This window comes from Tursiops truncatus, chromosome 16 (assembly GCF_011762595.2).
Source record: "Tursiops truncatus isolate mTurTru1 chromosome 16, mTurTru1.mat.Y, whole genome shotgun sequence".
NCBI lineage: Eukaryota > Metazoa > Chordata > Mammalia > Artiodactyla > Delphinidae > Tursiops > Tursiops truncatus.
In genome coordinates, this window is record NC_047049.1 from 47318516 (window position 1) to 47335050 (window position 16535).

The window sequence follows — 16535 nt, forward strand, 5'->3', positions numbered from 1 at the left end:
TTTCAGGGCAAAGGCCGTGCCACCTGCCCATAGTGAAGGTCCACTAGGAAGGGCTCTGACCCGGTCTCAGGCTCCTCGTCTGTCAAGTGGGTCCTGGGCTGAGGCCCCTTCTCCCTCTAGGCGCTCTGGGTGTTGGGTACTCGGGTCAGGGTGGCCTCTCCCCAGGAGGAGGAGGTGTGAGAGCAGTGCTGTGGGCCTGGCAGCCTGAGGCAGGTCACTCCAGGTGCCTTGCTGACCAGGCCACTCCCTGCTTCTTCTGCAGAAAGCAAGGTTCCCTCTATGATTATCTCCTTGACCGATGGAACCCTGGAGGAAGCGCCATTTGAAATGACTAAGGAAGAAGTAAGTCCAGACCATTCTTCCCAGCTTTGTGCTCCACCTGTTTTGTGAATTGTACTCAACACTTTTTCCCTCTTAGGCTGACAAGGCCCGGAACATGGGAGCAACAGTATACTGTGTGGGTGTAAAAGACTTTGAGGAAGACCAGGTAATTCAGAACAGGTAACCAGGTGCCACTCTCGAGCCCAGTTGGGGAAATCTTTCAAAGGCAGCTGTCCCAGGGTCTCCGAGAGGATGGCCCTCTACCCACCCCAAGTGTCTGGACAACAGGTAGCCACTGCAGATGAACAGCCAGTGCTGTGTAAACCTGCACACCAGAGGCGCGGATGGGGGAGCTTTCCACTCCCTAAGGGTGGACTGCTAGCAGATGCCAGCGTGTGGCCTTGGAACCCAGCATGGCAGGAGGCGAGAGCCTGTCTCCTGGGCTGGGGCCTGCTGCGTCCTCAACCCCTGACTGTGTGCCAACCATCTCCTCTCTGCTGTAGTTATTGGAAATTGCAGACAGCCCGCATCACGTCTTTGCAGTGGACCAAGGATTCAAGGCTCTTAAATACATCATTGAGCCAGTGAGTGAGGGCTGGACGTGAGAAGTGGGAAGGGGTAGCTTCTCGCCAAGCCCCCGTGTTCAAGCCCCTGCCCCTCATCTCCCTATTCTAGCTCGGAACTAAGTCCTGTATTGAAATTACAGCTGTGGAGCCTTCCAGTGTCTGTACAGGAGGTAAGAGCTGGAGTGCTGTTTTAAACACAGGCGTGTGTGTTTGTGTGAGTTGTGAATGTGCCCAGTGTGCGTTGTGGGTGTGCTGTGAGCACATGGTTTCACTATGTGTGGGGTGTGCGTATAGTGTGTGTGGTGTGTGTTGATGTCTGAGTGTGTGGGATGATTGTATGGAAATTGTGGGCATAGGACTACATTGGGCATATAAGGGAATGTTTATGTGAGGTGTGTATGCCAAGTGTTGGGGGGGTGTATTTGTATAATTACTCCTTTCTTCCAGTGTTACTGATGTGTAATTGACATACAGCTCTGTTTAAGTTTGATGTATGCCACAAAATGACTTGACACAAAGATATTGCAAAATGATGAGTGTACATACTTTTTAAACTCAAAACCAGAAGTTTAATTAAGAAATAAGAAAAACCTTATTTTAAAAACCCTCAACAAAACACTAGCAAATAGAATCCAACAACATAAAAAAAACACAATACATCAAGAATAATTAGGGCTCACCTCTGAAATGCAAGCCTGATTCAGTATGTGAAGTATCAATGTGATTTTCCTCATGAGCACAATGGGGAAGAAAAATATGATTATTTCAGTGGATGAAGAAAAGAATTGGACATAGTTCATGGTCAGCGTCATACTAGCAACACAGACTGACAAAGGCATCCAACAAATACTCACAGCTATCACTACACCCAGTGGTTCAATGGGGTCGACCTCTCCCTGAGATCTGGAACTTGAGAAGATTGCCTTCTCTCCTCTGGGAGGGTCCCTGCATCAGTGTGGGGAGGATCCTGTGCAGTTGCTTTTCTGGAAGAAGCCCTCTCTCTCAGTGAGCTCTGTGTGTGCTGGCTTGTGAGTCCACATCACTGGGATTTGTGGAGCTGAGGTGGGTGGATAAGCACACGCTCCCACTGGTAACAGCACACAGCTGGATGCAGCTGGACACAGACCCAGGAAGCTGGGCCTGGCCGCGGTGCTCTGAACTGCAAGGCTACAGCACGGTAGGCCATGGGGTCAGACACAGCAGTGTTCATATCTGAGCTCTGCTGCCCCCAGACACGAAACCAGGGCTTCTCTGGTGTCATGTGCCAGCCATGCAGTAGCCTGACAGCTTCATTTCTCTGATTATGTCCCTGGGACATACACAGGCCTGTCAAACCATAGAGGAAGATGCCCATTGTCATTCACGCCCTGTGGTGGCCCAGCTGAGGTGACAGGTGCCCACCGCACACCCTCTGCAGGCGTGGCCCAGCACTGCTGCTCTGACCTTTACAGCTGCTGTCATCTTGTCAAAAGCTGCCACACAGCATGACTGTCACTTGGAGGGAAAGCTCAAGGCAGGAACCTGGGCCCCAAATAAAGTAGAAGAAGCTGTTCATCAGGCTGTTGTTCTGAATAAGTCAGTGGGCCGGGTGTGGGGAAGCCAGGAGTGGGGAGCATGAGGCACGTGGCCTCTTCAGCCTCTCGGCCTCCCTCCAGGACTAGGCAGAGGCCTCTGCTGGCCTCCCTGCCTCCAGACCTGTGCTCCAGCCATCCTCTGCACAGGGCCTGAGGGGCAGAGAAGACCACTTCCCTACCCCAGCCTGACCATGGAAGCTGAGGCCCCTGAGCCAGACAACCAGACCCTCCAAGGTCCAACCTCTGCTCTAAGCCCATCTGCTGCAGAGGCTGGGGGCTGGGAGTACTGGGCTCCCTGCAAAACCTTCCTTAGCTTTACAGGGTCCAGCCCACCATCCTTTTAGGCCTTATTCTCAGGGCATCTCAATGCCAAAGCCTTTCCTAATCAACTGGTCCCTCTGGCTTCTCACAGCCCTTGCTCTATTCCTGCCTCTTGTCAGGCACTTGTCACCCAGTATGAACCATGACTTCTGCTTGGCTGTGTCCACAGCTTTGTTTTTTTATTTTTATCATTCAATTCATTGGTTTTTTTGTTTTGTTTTGTTTTTTGCGGTATGTGGGCCTCTCACTGTTGTGGCCTCTCCCGTTGCGGATCACAGACTCCAGACGTGCAGGCTTAGCGGCCATGGCTCATGGGCCCAGCCGCTCCGCGGCATGTGGGATCTTCCAGGACCGGGGCATGAACCCGTGTCCCCTGCTTCGGCAGGCGGACTCTCAACCACTGTGCCACCAGGGAAGCCCTAATTCATTGTTTTTATTCCAGCTTTTTATTACGGAAGATTTCAAACCTATGGCAAAGTGGAAATGAACGTACAATGGATACTCCTCTCTCCACTACCTGGATCTGCAGTTAATACCTGACCGTATTTCCTTTATCATTTATTTATCTAACTCCTCTCTCTTTCTTGACTCTCTGTTTTCATCAATTCATCTTATTTCTTTTTTTTTTTTTTTTTTTTTTTGACTGCATTGGGTCTCCATTGCTGCAGGCTTCCTCTAGTTGTGGCGAGCAGGGACCACTCCTCGTTGCGGTGCATGGGCTTCTCATTGCCATGGCTTCTCTCGTTGCGGAGCATGGGCTTTAGGCTCTCAAGCTCAGTAGTTGTGGCACGTGGGCTCAGTAGTTGTGGCTTGCGGGCTCTAGAGCTCAGGCTCAGTGTTGTGGTGCACAGGCTTAGTTGCTCCACGGCATATGGGATCTTCTTGGAGTAGGGCCCGAACCCTTGTCTCCTGCATTGGCAGGTGGATTCCTAACCACTGCACCATCAGGGAAGCCCCCATCTTATATCTTGATGCATTTCAAACTAGCTTACAGTCATCAGGCTACTGCACCACATTTCTTTAGCTGGGAAACAATTTTTGTTAAGATTTTTCTTCTTGAAATGAAGAAAAAGATTTCTTGTTTCTTGCATTTCTTCTTGAAATGCAACAAACAAGTGTATCATTTGACGAGTGACAAATGATATGACAAATGCACACACCTGTGTAATCCCCAGCCCTATGAAGACTCAGAACATTACATTTGCCCCCAGAAAGTTCCCTCAGCTCCCTTCCCAGGCAATCCCTGCCCCACCCCCTGGAGGCAACTACTCCCTGATTTCTTCCTCCACAAGCTAGTTTGCTGCTTTAGAACCTCTCCTCAGGGACTCACAGGGGATGAGCGCAGGGCCTGGCCTGGGGCACTCGGCACCGTGGTTTGGGGATTCATCCCTCCTGTGTGTTGCTGGGTTGGCCCGGGGCTTGGACCCCAGAGGCAGGCTGGAGGCGGCACCTGGTCACTCCTTTTCCTGTATGTGACTGGGCCAGAGTGAGTGTCTGCAGGAAGCCCAGCAGGTGGGGCCCAGCAGTGTGGCCATAGGAGGACACAGTGCAGAGCAGGGCTTCCCTCTGAGGTCCAGCATCCAGCTCTGCGTCATGGCCAGAGACCTTCTGGGGGGGTGGGGGGTGGAGGGGGTGGGGGTGGGCAGGCTGTGCGGGGCAGGAGGACCTGCGGGATGAAGGCAGGACACACTGCGCAGACGGGGACACTCCTGTAACCAGCCTGGGTCCAGGCTGTCCCCCACCATGATAAGGTCCCCCCTTGTCCCATCCTACTCTCTCCAGAGATAACAACCACAAGGAGTTCAGCTTTTATATGTAAAGACCTACCTAAGTATACTTTACAAGGATATTTTTACATTAATGGGATCATGCAGTACATAGTACTTTCCAGCCGTCTACATAGTATCCCATTGCATGGATGGAACAATTTATTTCATGGGCCTCCCTTGATCAATAGTCAGATTGTTTCTAATAAGTCGATACTAGAAGTCACACTGTAGGACCATCCTGATGCTTACCTCTGCGAGCTTGGGAAAGGAATTCCCTGGAGTCAAGACCAGACGTAGGCCTGCTGCCTTAAGGGGACACCCAGATCACAGCTGGTCAGTGTCCAGTTTCTCTCAAAGTGACTGTCCCAAGCAGCATGTGGTGCTCCCAGACCCGCCCGCCCCAGGGCAGGTCACGTCCACCTGTGCACCTGTGTCAGTCTCAGGCAGGCTAGATGCCCTTTTCATGCTCAGCTCCACCAGCCTTCTCAGGGAGACGCCTGCCTTCCCAGCTCCTCTCTCTGGAGCCCCCAGCTGGCCTGGTGTACAACTTTTCTTCCAGAGAGAAAGCTCTCTGTTCCAGAAAGGATCCATCTCCCTTACCCGGACTGTTCGTCCTTCTGCTGCCTGAGAGCTGGTGGGCAGTGGACTGTACGTGGGACATGCAGCCCTGCAAGCCGATTTTAGACCTTCCTGTGACTTCATTTCCTTCCTGTGGTTGTTATGTTGGAGGAATTGGGGTGCAGGGGGAGGGGTTGGGAAGCAAAAGGAGCAGCTTTCTGGACAAAGCAAAAATCCGTTACCTGCAAGTCTCTTTTGCTGAAATATTGAAACCATCACCCTGCCTTCTACTTTGGAGACTTGCCGGAGTTCAGAAGCCCCCCTTAGGGAGCGGCAGTGCCTGGGGCACAGGGGGCTCTGCTGCAGAGGTGAAGCAGCACCCGAGCGGGGCTGAGGGCAGCAGGAGACACAAGGAGGAAGGAGGGTGTCCAGGCGGAGGGCAGCGTGCGCTACTCCTGAGGATGCGGCACGGGCTGTGCGCTGGGCTATCAGACGGCCCTGCCCTCAGCTGCCGCCCTCCCTCCTGTCAGCTACGTGGAAGAGGAGGCTGCGTCCAACCTTCACCATGAGGCCGGGACTGCCAGGTCCTCTGTGGGGGCTTTCTGCTTCCAAAAGCCTATCAAAACATGTTAGCAGGCCAGCTTCAGCCCACAGCCCAAGAATCTGTTTACTTCAAAAGAGAATTTGTAAACTCCACCTTGATCTGAGGTGACCACAGGAAGATCTGAAGCAGGACGAATCAGCACTGCCAGGTCCAAGGCTGTGCTGGCATTTCTGAGGCATGTCCCTCAGAGTTAACTGACCTCAAGTATTTAATTGACCTTGACCAGGAGACAGAGTTGGAGGCTAATGACCTCAGGCTATCAGCAGGAAGACCTGCATTTATCCTGGCCAGCTCCCCAGAAGTCAGGCACCCTAGCTGCCTTCTCTGGATCCCCTAGTATTTGTTTCAGTTGTCAGGAAGCACCAGTGGGGACCCAGCAGCCTGCAGAGGGGCTATGGCCCAGAACTGCATCTTAGCAAATCAGTGTCTCCCACCCTGAAAGAAGGAGATGCTTGGTGAATCACTGTGGTGGGCGTGGGGGGTTGTGTGAGGCACATGAAGGGGCAGGAAGAGCGAGGGGCAGAGCACTCATTGCCGACTTCAGAACCACAGCTGAGACAGGATTTCACCTTCCATGGGGGATTCTCCTGTGCAGGGTCCTCACCTCCTTGCCTCACCCAGGTCCTGGCCTTGCTCCTGGGGTCTCTAGCCTGCCATAGGCAGAGAGAGAGAGACACGGAGGAGGAGCAGACTACCAAGTGTCAAAAAGCCCCACAGACACCCAGGCTTGTGTGCTCAGCTCAGACAAGGGTCAGGACTGTCTTCTGCCTGTGTTGTCTGGGTTCCTGCCATTTGTGTAAGAGAGGGCCTGGTGGAGAGCACTGCCTGTGCGTTTTAGGGAATACCTTGGCTTCAGAGTGAGAAACCTATGGCTGGGTTTGCCCCTGTGGAGGGTATGAGACTGGATGCCTTTAATGAGTTGGATGGGTCAGGGGCAGTGGTGAGAAGCCCGTGAGTGCTCAAGGCCCATCCATCTCAGTTGTACCCTTTGTGATACCAGGTGAGGCCCAGTGTGCACACAGATACTGGTTCAGACACATATGCTTCCTCATCAGAGTCCCTGGCAATTCAGTTATGGAGTGGCCTGTCGTAACTGCAAGATCAGGGGGAAGACAGCACTCAGCCCCTCCTAATACAGACCTTTGGGTGTTGCCCTTGCAGATGAAAATGAATTGATGATTTCTGGAAAAGGATTTAATAATGCAAAGAAGAAGGATGAAGTTATTTGTAGATTTAAGTTCAGTGACAAGCAGTTGTTTGGTAAGTAACCCCCTTGGTGCTGCCAAGTGACACGCTTCCCGCACCACACTGCGTTCCCTGAGCCAGCCAGGCCGTCGAAACCCTTGCTCACCACTCACTGTGGACACTGTGAGTATAGAGGCAGCATGGACAATGGAAGGAGGGACCTGGCTGGGAAGCCTGGCCACTGCTCCCTTCATCTCAGGCCAGGAAGTGATCAATCCCCAGCACATCAAGAGCTTCTTGGGTCAGGACGTACACCTTTCAAGGCTGGGTTGGGGGTGCTGGGTCTATCCTCACTGCTACACTCCCCCCACACTTTCCTTGGCCCTCACTTCCCTTGAGAGACAAGGACTTGAATCTCACGAGTCTGCTGGTGGGAAGTGGAGGTGGCCCCAGGGCCCTGAGTCTGGGCCAGGTGCACTGAGCTCTCCCAGGACCGTGTGGTCACCTGGGATTGAGAGCGGATGCCAACTGCCAGGCCTGGGCCCCGGAATCCTGGCGCTGGCCCACATTATATGTGTGATCTTGACCTAATGAGTGTTCTGCTCCCAGCCTCTATTATCTGTGCTATGAAATGGGGCCAGTATGGTAGGTGCACTAACTAAGCCCTATCACATATGTAAAGCTACTGTTTGGAAATACTCAGGCACCAGGTATCCCTCCAGGATGGGTGAGAGGCCTGAGGAAGCACACAGTTGGGGAAGCAGATGTGTCCTCAGTGCTGAGGTGGGCCTGATCTCCCCCACAGAGCGCCTGGGGACAGTTGAACTTCCTCTTCCTTCTCAACCCTCCCCTGATGCATTGATTTAATATGATTATATTATGTTCAGTGACACTCCTCATTCCAGGGCCATCTGGTAAACCCAGAGCGAGTATCTCTCCTTCTTCCACGGGTGCATAGAATGCGCAGGGCTCTGCCATTGCCACACTCTCTCACCACATAGTGTGTAGATGGCCTCAGGGAGCTAGATTTCCCTTGGACTGTAATTTCGCAGGAGTGATTAGGACTCAGTAACACGTTTATGTGGAGAGCTAATGTTTATTGAGCACCTACTACATCTGCTAATGTGCTAAGTGCCTTACACGCACTATCCCAGTTAATTCTCAAAAGAAACCTATTGTTATTCCTTTGTGTAGATCTGAAACCAGAGTCAGAGTCAATTCAAGAGCTTGCCCAAGGTCACAAGCTGGTTCAGGAAGAGCTGGAAAGTAGGCATAGGTGATGTGATTGCCCAGTCTGGGCCTTTGACCTCACTGAGATGACAGTTCTTGAGGAAGGTGGGACTCAACCTATCCTCCAGGAAATGTGTTCAGATGTTCCCCTGTGGTCCATGGCTACATTGCTTTCCCACTCTAGATATCACCAGTGTTTCTCTCTGAGTTGGACCAGCACCAGGATCTCACACAGGAGGGCCCATCCCACAGTCCTGGGCTCCTCTGCTGACCACCTCACTGCATGTAGTCAAGGCTGACCAGAAGTGGCCGTACAGGGCTGTTTATCGCCAGGAGCCCTGATGCACTGATGAGGATTGATTTGGTTCTTTTAAATTACATTTTCCTCTGATTAAAACATATGGCAAAACAGTTTAGAAAATATAGAGAAGCATAAAGAAGAAATATTTTAATCAAGGTTTCTATATGTTTTGTCTGTCGCTAGTATGTAAAGTTTTCATATTTTAAGACAAAGCTTTTTAAATGTGGCAAGTGAAATATTTAGTTAATCCGTTAATATTGGAAACTGCTTCCCAGTCAACCATGCTTTTCTGGGCCCTTGGTATGTGGGGTGCCTGCCGTCACCTCCCTCTCCCTGTTCTGGATTGTGAACAGCCTATGGAAAGTACGTTGCTCCCCTTTGGAATTTTTTTCACACTAATCCCAACCATCCTATCCTTCAGATGCAGATCCTTTCTCCTAACCATACTCGCCGATTAGTTTTCATTTTCAGTCCCAACAAAGGACTAACACAGTTCACAGCTAATCTGACAGTTGAGTTAGATCCAAAAACATTTCCACATGGAAATGAACCATCCTGTAGGGAATAGCCCTGACCTGCAGCAAAAAAGAGAAAAACAATACAAATTATTAGAGATTGTTAATTATAACAATGCTACACAGTAGAAAGCAGGAAGTACAGAAAAGTAAAGAATAAAACGTTACCCCTGATTCCAAATCCACAGATAAGTGCCGGTAACATCTCAAATACAGCTGGTAAACCCCAGTTTTCCTGAACGATAGAAGAAAAACTGAAGTGGAATTGAGGAAAGTATTGAGCGTCACGCAGAGCCTTCTTCATGAGACATATTAGTTCCCAAAAAAATGCCCCTAAGTTAAAAGGAGGCTCTAAAAACACTAACAGGCTAGGAATGTAAGAGGAAAATCTTTAGTTTGATTACGATCTTTTGAAGTTTAAGTGTCCAGGTAGTGACACCTAGACTCCAGTCTTTTAAAAATTAGAGAATATTTCTGAACAGACGACAAGCCTATTTTTGAATAAATTTAAAAGAAGAACATTTAAAACTATCTCCACTTTTAGGGAGATACTCCGGAACGTGTCCCTAGAGGCGTGGCCCTGGGCATGGCCCCTCCTGTAGAACTTCATCCCTAACCTCTGATCACAGCCCTGTGGGTGCAAGTCTAGGAGAGAACCTGCTTTCATCCTACACAGCAAAAATGTGCAGGCCAGCACCTGTCCACACAGGGCAGCAGGTGCAGAGCTGTGGTTCCAGGCCCCAGGAAGTGGTGACCTAGATCCTAGGGCCTTGGGAAGCCTGTGTCATGAAAAAGGCCAGTGAAAGGACTCTTCTCCCGAATCACCGATGTCAGAACCGCTGCAGCCCTCTGGGACCATTGATTCTAACTTTCAGAGGGGAAGTCTGGGACCTGGGGAAGTTTGAGCAGGGTGGGGAGAAAGCTGGTAGGAAAGCCAGCAGTCAAAGCAGCTGGGCCTTCCTATCTTTCTTTACATCTTTTTTTACAAGGATGTAAAGAGTTAGGGTTCAGGAGAGAAGAAGGTTCCACAGCTACTAGCTACAGACTGTCAGAGCCTCCGGCGTGCCACCTCCCAGCTCCCACAAAGTTACAGAACAAGCACGAACACAGAAGCCCTGTTCCCCTCAGGCTTCCCTGTGTCCATAAATGTCACCACCACCCACCCAGGCGCTCTGCTCACTAACCTGCACGTCGTCCTTGACTCCTCTTTGCTCTCATCCCACATCCAGTCCACCTGCAGGCCCTGCTACGTCTGTGTCCAAACTTACCCGAACCTGGCCAGCCACGCGACAGGCTCACTGAACTTAGAATAAAGCCCAAACCCCTTCTCAGGGCCCACGAGGCCCCGCCCCCTCTCCTCACTCACCTCTTTCCCACAACAAGTTCAGCTAGTTATGCCTCAGGCCTTGGAACAGGCTCCCACAGCCCGGAACCTCTTCCCCAGTCCTTTCCCCTCATCCGGTTTCAGCTCCAGGAACACCGCCGCAGTGAGACCTTATCTTTAATGGGAATTTTCAATAACATACAGAAGTAGCAAAACTTGTTAATGCCCTTGAAGCAGCCTTCCCCTTCTTTCAGTAATTACCAATCCTGGCCAATCTGGTTTTGATGATACTCTCACCATTGATTATTGTGAAGCAAATCCCAGACATCCCATCATGTCCTGTATAAATATTTCACTTTCTCTTAAAGAGAAATTGAGTCTCTAAAAGACAGGGCAGGTCACCTGCTCCTAAGCAGCTGTCCCTTCCCCTCCCTTCTCTAATCTGTCCCTTACTTATTGATGTCACTGCACTTTTCACTCCGGCACTTATTTTGTTCATTGTTACTTTATTGTCTGTCTCCCTCTCCAGTCCCACAAATGTCAGGTCCTTGAGGGCAGGGCCTCTGCCTGCCTTGTTCCCACTAGACGCCAGAGCCCTGACAGTGTCTGGTGCACAGTAGGTGTCAGAAGAAGGCAGAGAAGAGAAGCTGCTTCTGCCAAAGTGGTAGCTCTGCTTCCAAGGGCAGGCAGAAGGGGAGGGGCGGATGGGTGGACAAGTCCACTGACATTCTTCTCATGTGATTGTCTTTCAGATATAAAAGCCGAGTCTGTGAAAGATACCAGTATAACATGCCCAGGAGTAAAGATAGAGGAGCCAGATCAGTAAGTGCCCAGCTCAGGGGCCGAGTGGGCAGTTTTTGCCACCACGAAGTGTAAAAAATTTAGGAAGCCACCTCTACTGGGGCAGCACATGTCTGTCTCCAGGAGGACTGAGGGCATCCTTCACACCTGCCCTGGTTGGTGGTCCCTGGAGGTGCTCAGCGATCTGCTGTGGCCCAGGCTCTGCTGAGGAGCATAGGATGCAGGAGATGATGTGCCCCAGGCATGGTACCTTTGCTCCAGGCAGCCTTTTGGAGCTAAATTCACATACTCTGTACATACAGAGGAGTCGGGATGGTGACATCATACCGCCATCCCTGGTCACTTCACTCATGGCCACGAGGACATCTCACCCCATGCAGGGATCCTCACTGCCTGGTCAGCCTTCACTGCAGAAGCTGACCTCGTAGTACTTTGGGATGAGCTCCCCTTACCCCTGCTGTCTGCTCTCTGGTAGCCCTGAATGCCTGATGCTCAAAGTCATTACAGTGAGGAGATATTATAAGCTACAATTTGAGTTAAGTGTAAGAACTATGTCTGTCTGGCCTGGTAGTCACTGTCTGCCCCTTTTATGCTTTAGGGAGGTCTTTGTTGAAGTTAGCCTGAACAATGGTGTCAGCTTCATCAACAACAATGTTAGCATCACCAGCAAGAACTGTGCGAGTACCAGGGTAAGGCTCTAGCATCTAAGGCTGTCCTGACACCCTGAACCCTGGGGAGGCAAGTGAAGGGAACAACACCCCAGGCAGGCCCAGCAGGTAGCCTGTGCAGACAGGCCCCTGAGCAGCATCTCACAGGTAGCTCAGAGCCCTTAGCCCTACCTCCAGGAGCTGAACCCCCATGAGGCTTGGGTAGTGCCTTGAGAGTGCTACTAAAAAGAGCACCTGGGGGACACCTTACTGTCCAGGTCTTGCAAACCTTTGCTGTCTCTGTGAACCAAGTGTCACTGAAGGCACATGGAAGAGACCAATTAGAGCCCTAAGCAGAGTCCAGAAACAGTGCTGAGGCTCTGCCCACCCTGGACCCACCTTGCCATCTCCCCTGGCCCTGGCCTTGTGGTGGGGAGCTCAAGGCTCCATCCTGGATTCCAGCCGGGGTGAGCAGGAGAGGCTGGGGCACTGTGTGCTAGGAGACAGGGTCCAGAGCCTCTAGGACACCTGGGCCCTCCAAGTCGGGGTCCCCGGCATCAGGGTCAGGAGGGTGGGAGCAGCTGTGACCATGCTTAGTCAGCTTGGCCCGAGGTTGCAGAGCGGGGAAGTAGGGGAGGGAGGCTACGGGGAGGTGAGCAGGGTGTCCTGCCTCTGCTCTTGCATCCACACCTCTCTGAGGCCCCGAAGCCCCTCCCTCACCCATCTGTGTGTCGTAGCATTTTGTGGTCCTCATAAAACCCCTGTATGTCATACTAGGCAGGCAGTGAGGGCTGGGTTGTCACTGCATGGAGGACTGGGCTTCCTTGACAGGGCTCTGGGGAGAGCCTCTGAGCAGGGCCAGCGGTGGGGTCTGTGGCCCAGGGCTCCACAGTGGCTCTCTGGGTACCAGCCCCGACCTCCTAGAATCTGTGTCCTCAGGTGGGGCAACCAAGTAGAAGGGGGACTGGGAGGACAGGGTGGGCTGGTATGGGATCCAAGTATCAGGTGCCTGGTCCATGCCGGGACTCTGCTGTGTGTTTTTTCTGTAGGAAGCGAGACTAGATGACAGGAATGCCCCACCAGCTGCCCAACAGCCTCCCGAGGGGCCTCGCTCATCACCACCCCCACAGTTCACCCCCTATGTCAACCCTCTCTACTTCTGTGCCCTCATCCCAGCCCTGCTCCTGTTCCTCCTGATGCTCTGGTGCATCTGGTGGCTGTGCCGCAGGAAGGTGAGTGACCCCTGCCCGCACAGCTTGCGTCCAGCCCTCGCCAACCCCTAAGGGACCACGCCCATACCTGCCCCACGATCCTGCCTGTGGGCGGGTTCCCATCAGCTCCAGGGCCAACACACAAGCAAACAAGGCACAGACCCTGTCCTCCCATCCCAGGCATAGACACAGCCTGGGCTTCTAGGGGGCCACCTGCTTCGTGCTTTCAGCTCCACAGGGAGGTGGCCTATGGACTGTCCCAGCCCCTGGGGAAAAGGGACCCCAGACCTCCTGAGACCAGGGCTGCCCCACAGCAGTCAGGCTTCTGAAGGACTCAGGTAGACCAAGACCCCAGGAGTCTCTGCTGTTGAGGGACGAAGAGGGATCTGCAAGGGCAATGATGGCCCAGAGGGAGAAGGATGCTGGCCAGGAGGATGCTAACCCTGGGGGCAGCTGTGCCTTTGAAAACAGCATGGATCCCTGCCCATCTCTGGTGCCTTCCGTCATTCCTTCATCAGTCATCACTAAGTCACCAGGATGTGCAGGGCCCTGTGCTGCACACAAAGGGGCAGAAATGAAGCAGCCACTACCCTTGCCCACAGGCGCTCACCATCTGATGTCTGGTCTGGTATTGGTAGCTGGGGGGCATTGAGGGTAAATGTCACCTTCAGAGGGTGTGGCAGGTGTGGTGATAATGATAAAGGACAGAGACTGGCCCTGGGTGGGAGAGAAGACAGAGGCGCTGGCCGGCTGGGTTTGCAAGGACACAGGCCAGAGGTGGGTGAAGAAGAGGAACAAGCAGAGCTGAGAAAGGACAAGCAAGGCAGCATAGAAGCCAGCAGGTCAGATTTCTGCAAAGGGCGAGAAGTGAGGAGAGAAAGCCGGTTGGGGAGAGGGAGGTGGACTGTCATCCCTGAGGGCTGGGAGGCAGGGAGGGCTGCAGGGGGAGGGAGGGAAGGGGAGAGGAGGAGGGGTGTGGGGAGTGTTCTCTTGTCTTCATATGATGTCAGGGCTGCGGCTGAAAACTCTACCAGGGACCAGGGGCCTTAGTCTGCCTGTCTCCCCCTTGACCCTCCACGGAGGTACCGATTCCCCTTTGATGACTGAGGAGCCTGAGGCTCAGGGAGGTGGAGCCTGTTGTTTGCAGACCCACAGACAGTGGGCCCCAAGGTTGACACCCCAAAAGGCCATGGTCTGTCCCCCTACTGCTGCTGAGCACGGTCCCCTCCTGTCTGTGTCTGAGCTGGAGCCCTCCACATGCCTTCTATTCTAACCTTTGATTATCACCATGCCCCACAGTGATCGTCCCTTGTTGTGGGTACCAAGTAAGAAGGAAAAGATGGATGGAGGTGAAGAAAGCCATTAGGGAGGGAGCTGTGACCCCCAGGCTAGGGTGTAAGAGTTGAGGGAAGCCAGTTCATGCTGCAAAGACCTGGTAGCAGAAGGTATCACTTCAGTAGAGATGAGTTTTATGGGCACTAAACTTTGACCACTTCAGTTTTGACCATTTCCATTCTAGACCATCAAGGAGCCACCACCAGTGCAGAAACCAGAAAGGGTAAGAGGTGTGTTTGGTCCTGATGATGTCAGCATGCCTGATGTACACACTCACCTGAACAGAGAGGCCCCCTACTGTGTATGGGGATATGACTTCCCCCGCCCCTCCAGCTCCCACCTACCTGGGCAGAAAAGCTGGCAGAAAGAAGAGAGTGACAGAGGGCAGGAAGGGATGCAGATGAAGAAGTGGGCTCAGAAAATGTCACCCAGACAATATCATTCCTGAACTCCTAGCATGGCCTGATCGAGGACCTTTATCACAGCTGTGATCCCTCCTGATAGAAATGGGCTTTTTGTCAATTCCCAAAGGACTGTTAGTAGGATGGTCCTTCCCAGGACTCAGGTGAGTTTTTGAGAAAGGATCCCCAGGTTTCAGGGACCTGGTCGCCCTCCCTGGGCTCTGATGTATGCTGGGCTCCATTTCCTTGGTCTTCATCCCTGGCTCATGTCAGGATGAGGGTCTTGGCAGGGTTGGCCTTTAGGGACTGGGGAGCTGAGGAGGGTGGAGGGACTCTTACTGGGCATTGAGCTTTGAAGGAAGCACAGCCCAGGTGAGCACAGGGACCAAGGGCCAGGTGAGGAGGCTGGGGCTGACCCGGGGTAGGGGCCCAACCCAGGGCCCATTAGAAGTAGTTAGAGCAGGGGTGCCGTGTCGAGGCAGGGGGACCTGGGCCTGAGATCTGGTGGGAAACAGGGTCACTGCCTGGGCTGACGTCTACACTGGCTGCAGTGTGGCCTGGGGAGGCTGGATCTGCCAGAGTCGGGTGAATACAGCCCTGTCACCTGCTAATGCCCACACCCCTGCCAGCCTCCGTCACATGGCACAGCCTCACGCCCAGCTTCTCCTGCAAGGGTGGCTGCCAGGAACCAAGGGGACAGGATAGAGTTTGTTGATGTTTGGAGAAGAGCCATCTTTGTAAACCAAAAGGAGTTGGTGTGTTTTTCACATGGAGGCCACTCTCCTACGTGCCGGGCGCTGCTCATTTGTCCTTGATTCTCCAGCAAACATTTGCTGAGAGGCCAGTACTTGACAGGAGCCCAGGCAACAGATGTCATTTGTCTGCACCCAGAAGCTGCCAGACAAGGATGCAGACAGTGTTTTCTCTTCCTCGGAGCCAGAGGAGACATGTCAAATGTCATGCCCCACAGTGATTGTCCCTTGTGGGTGCCAAGGAGGCAGGATGAAACGAATGGAGGTGAGAAAGGCCCTTGGGAAGGATTGGTGACCCCAAGGCTGGGGAGCAGGAGGTGAGGGTAGCCGGTTCGTGCACAGGTCTGGACCCATAAGGCGTGGAAATGAGCTATGGGTACTGGACTACAGTCACTTGGTGCCAGAGAAAAGCCAAAGCCCTCCCGACCCTAGTGGCCCAGGGCAGGCCAAAAAGTATGAGGGCTCATGTTCCCATCACCACCAGGGTATCCCCCTTGGGATGGGCCCAAGTTTCTGGATGTTGGTGGGTGGCCCCAAAGTGTGGCTGTAGTGCTATCTCAGGGAATTGGTGGGGACAGAGCCCTGACAGGCCATCTCAAGTCAGAGGGGACACCACCCCTCTAGAGGCAGCATCTATGCCTGTAGCTTCCTCACAACCACTTCTGCTTTTCAGGGAAAACTGGATACCTTGTGTGACTTTGTCCAGCACTGCAACCAGATGTCATTGATGTGGTGTCCGCCCAGGGACATGGTAAGCAGGGCACAGGTAAGATGCTCCCCGTGGGCTGCGGTCTTGCTTTTGCCCTTGACAGTTGCCTCCGGGACTGTGGGTCAGAGAGCCCTGTCCGGGCATCTGCCAAGAGGAACGCCCAAGGCGTGGAGACCTGGAGCTCATGAGCCTCCAGACGATTCTCAACATGGTGCCCGTGCATTTCCCCTGCGTCCTCGTCTCAAGGATGTCAGGACCTTTCTTCTCCAGAGCAATGCCCAGCAATTCCAATCTTAAGCGAAAAGGGCTGGAGAGGCCTGTTGGACTCCCGTCCATCGTCCCTCCCCACTGCCTACCTGACCCTGTGGGACTGCTGGCTGCACCCCATCCATGAGACCCTCCTGGGCTGCT

General features: G+C 53.0%; 1 protein-coding gene and 1 long non-coding RNA gene across 2 annotated transcripts; both read left to right on the forward strand.

Moving 5' to 3' along the window:
- The first annotated feature begins 496 nt into the window (after positions 1 to 496).
- Positions 497 to 3263, forward strand: LOC141276748 (uncharacterized). Its single transcript, XR_012326737.1, has 3 exons — positions 497 to 905; positions 997 to 1057; positions 3225 to 3263. It is a non-coding gene; the product is annotated as an uncharacterized lncRNA (long non-coding RNA).
- Positions 3264 to 6581: 3318 nt separating this feature from the next.
- Positions 6582 to 16518, forward strand: LOC141276713 (anthrax toxin receptor-like). The gene is made up of 9 exons (XM_073793687.1): positions 6582 to 6606; positions 6875 to 6973; positions 11021 to 11090; positions 11668 to 11758; positions 12766 to 12948; positions 14447 to 14485; positions 15555 to 15680; positions 16089 to 16166; positions 16228 to 16518. The coding sequence occupies exons 1-9, from the start codon at positions 6582 to 6584 to the stop codon at positions 16516 to 16518; spliced, it is 1002 nt and encodes a 333-aa protein (XP_073649788.1).
- The last annotated feature ends 17 nt before the right edge of the window (positions 16519 to 16535 follow it).

Coding starts and splice junctions, on each gene's coding strand:
- LOC141276713 (XM_073793687.1), top strand. CDS start 6,582: ATGGCTGGGTTTGCCCCTGTGGAGG. Junction 6,974..11,020: donor CAGTGACAAGCAGTTGTTTG/GTAAGTAACCCC, acceptor ATTGTCTTTCAG/ATATAAAAGCCGAGTCTGTG. Junction 14,486..15,554: donor CAGTGCAGAAACCAGAAAGG/GTAAGAGGTGTG, acceptor GTCTGCACCCAG/AAGCTGCCAGACAAGGATGC.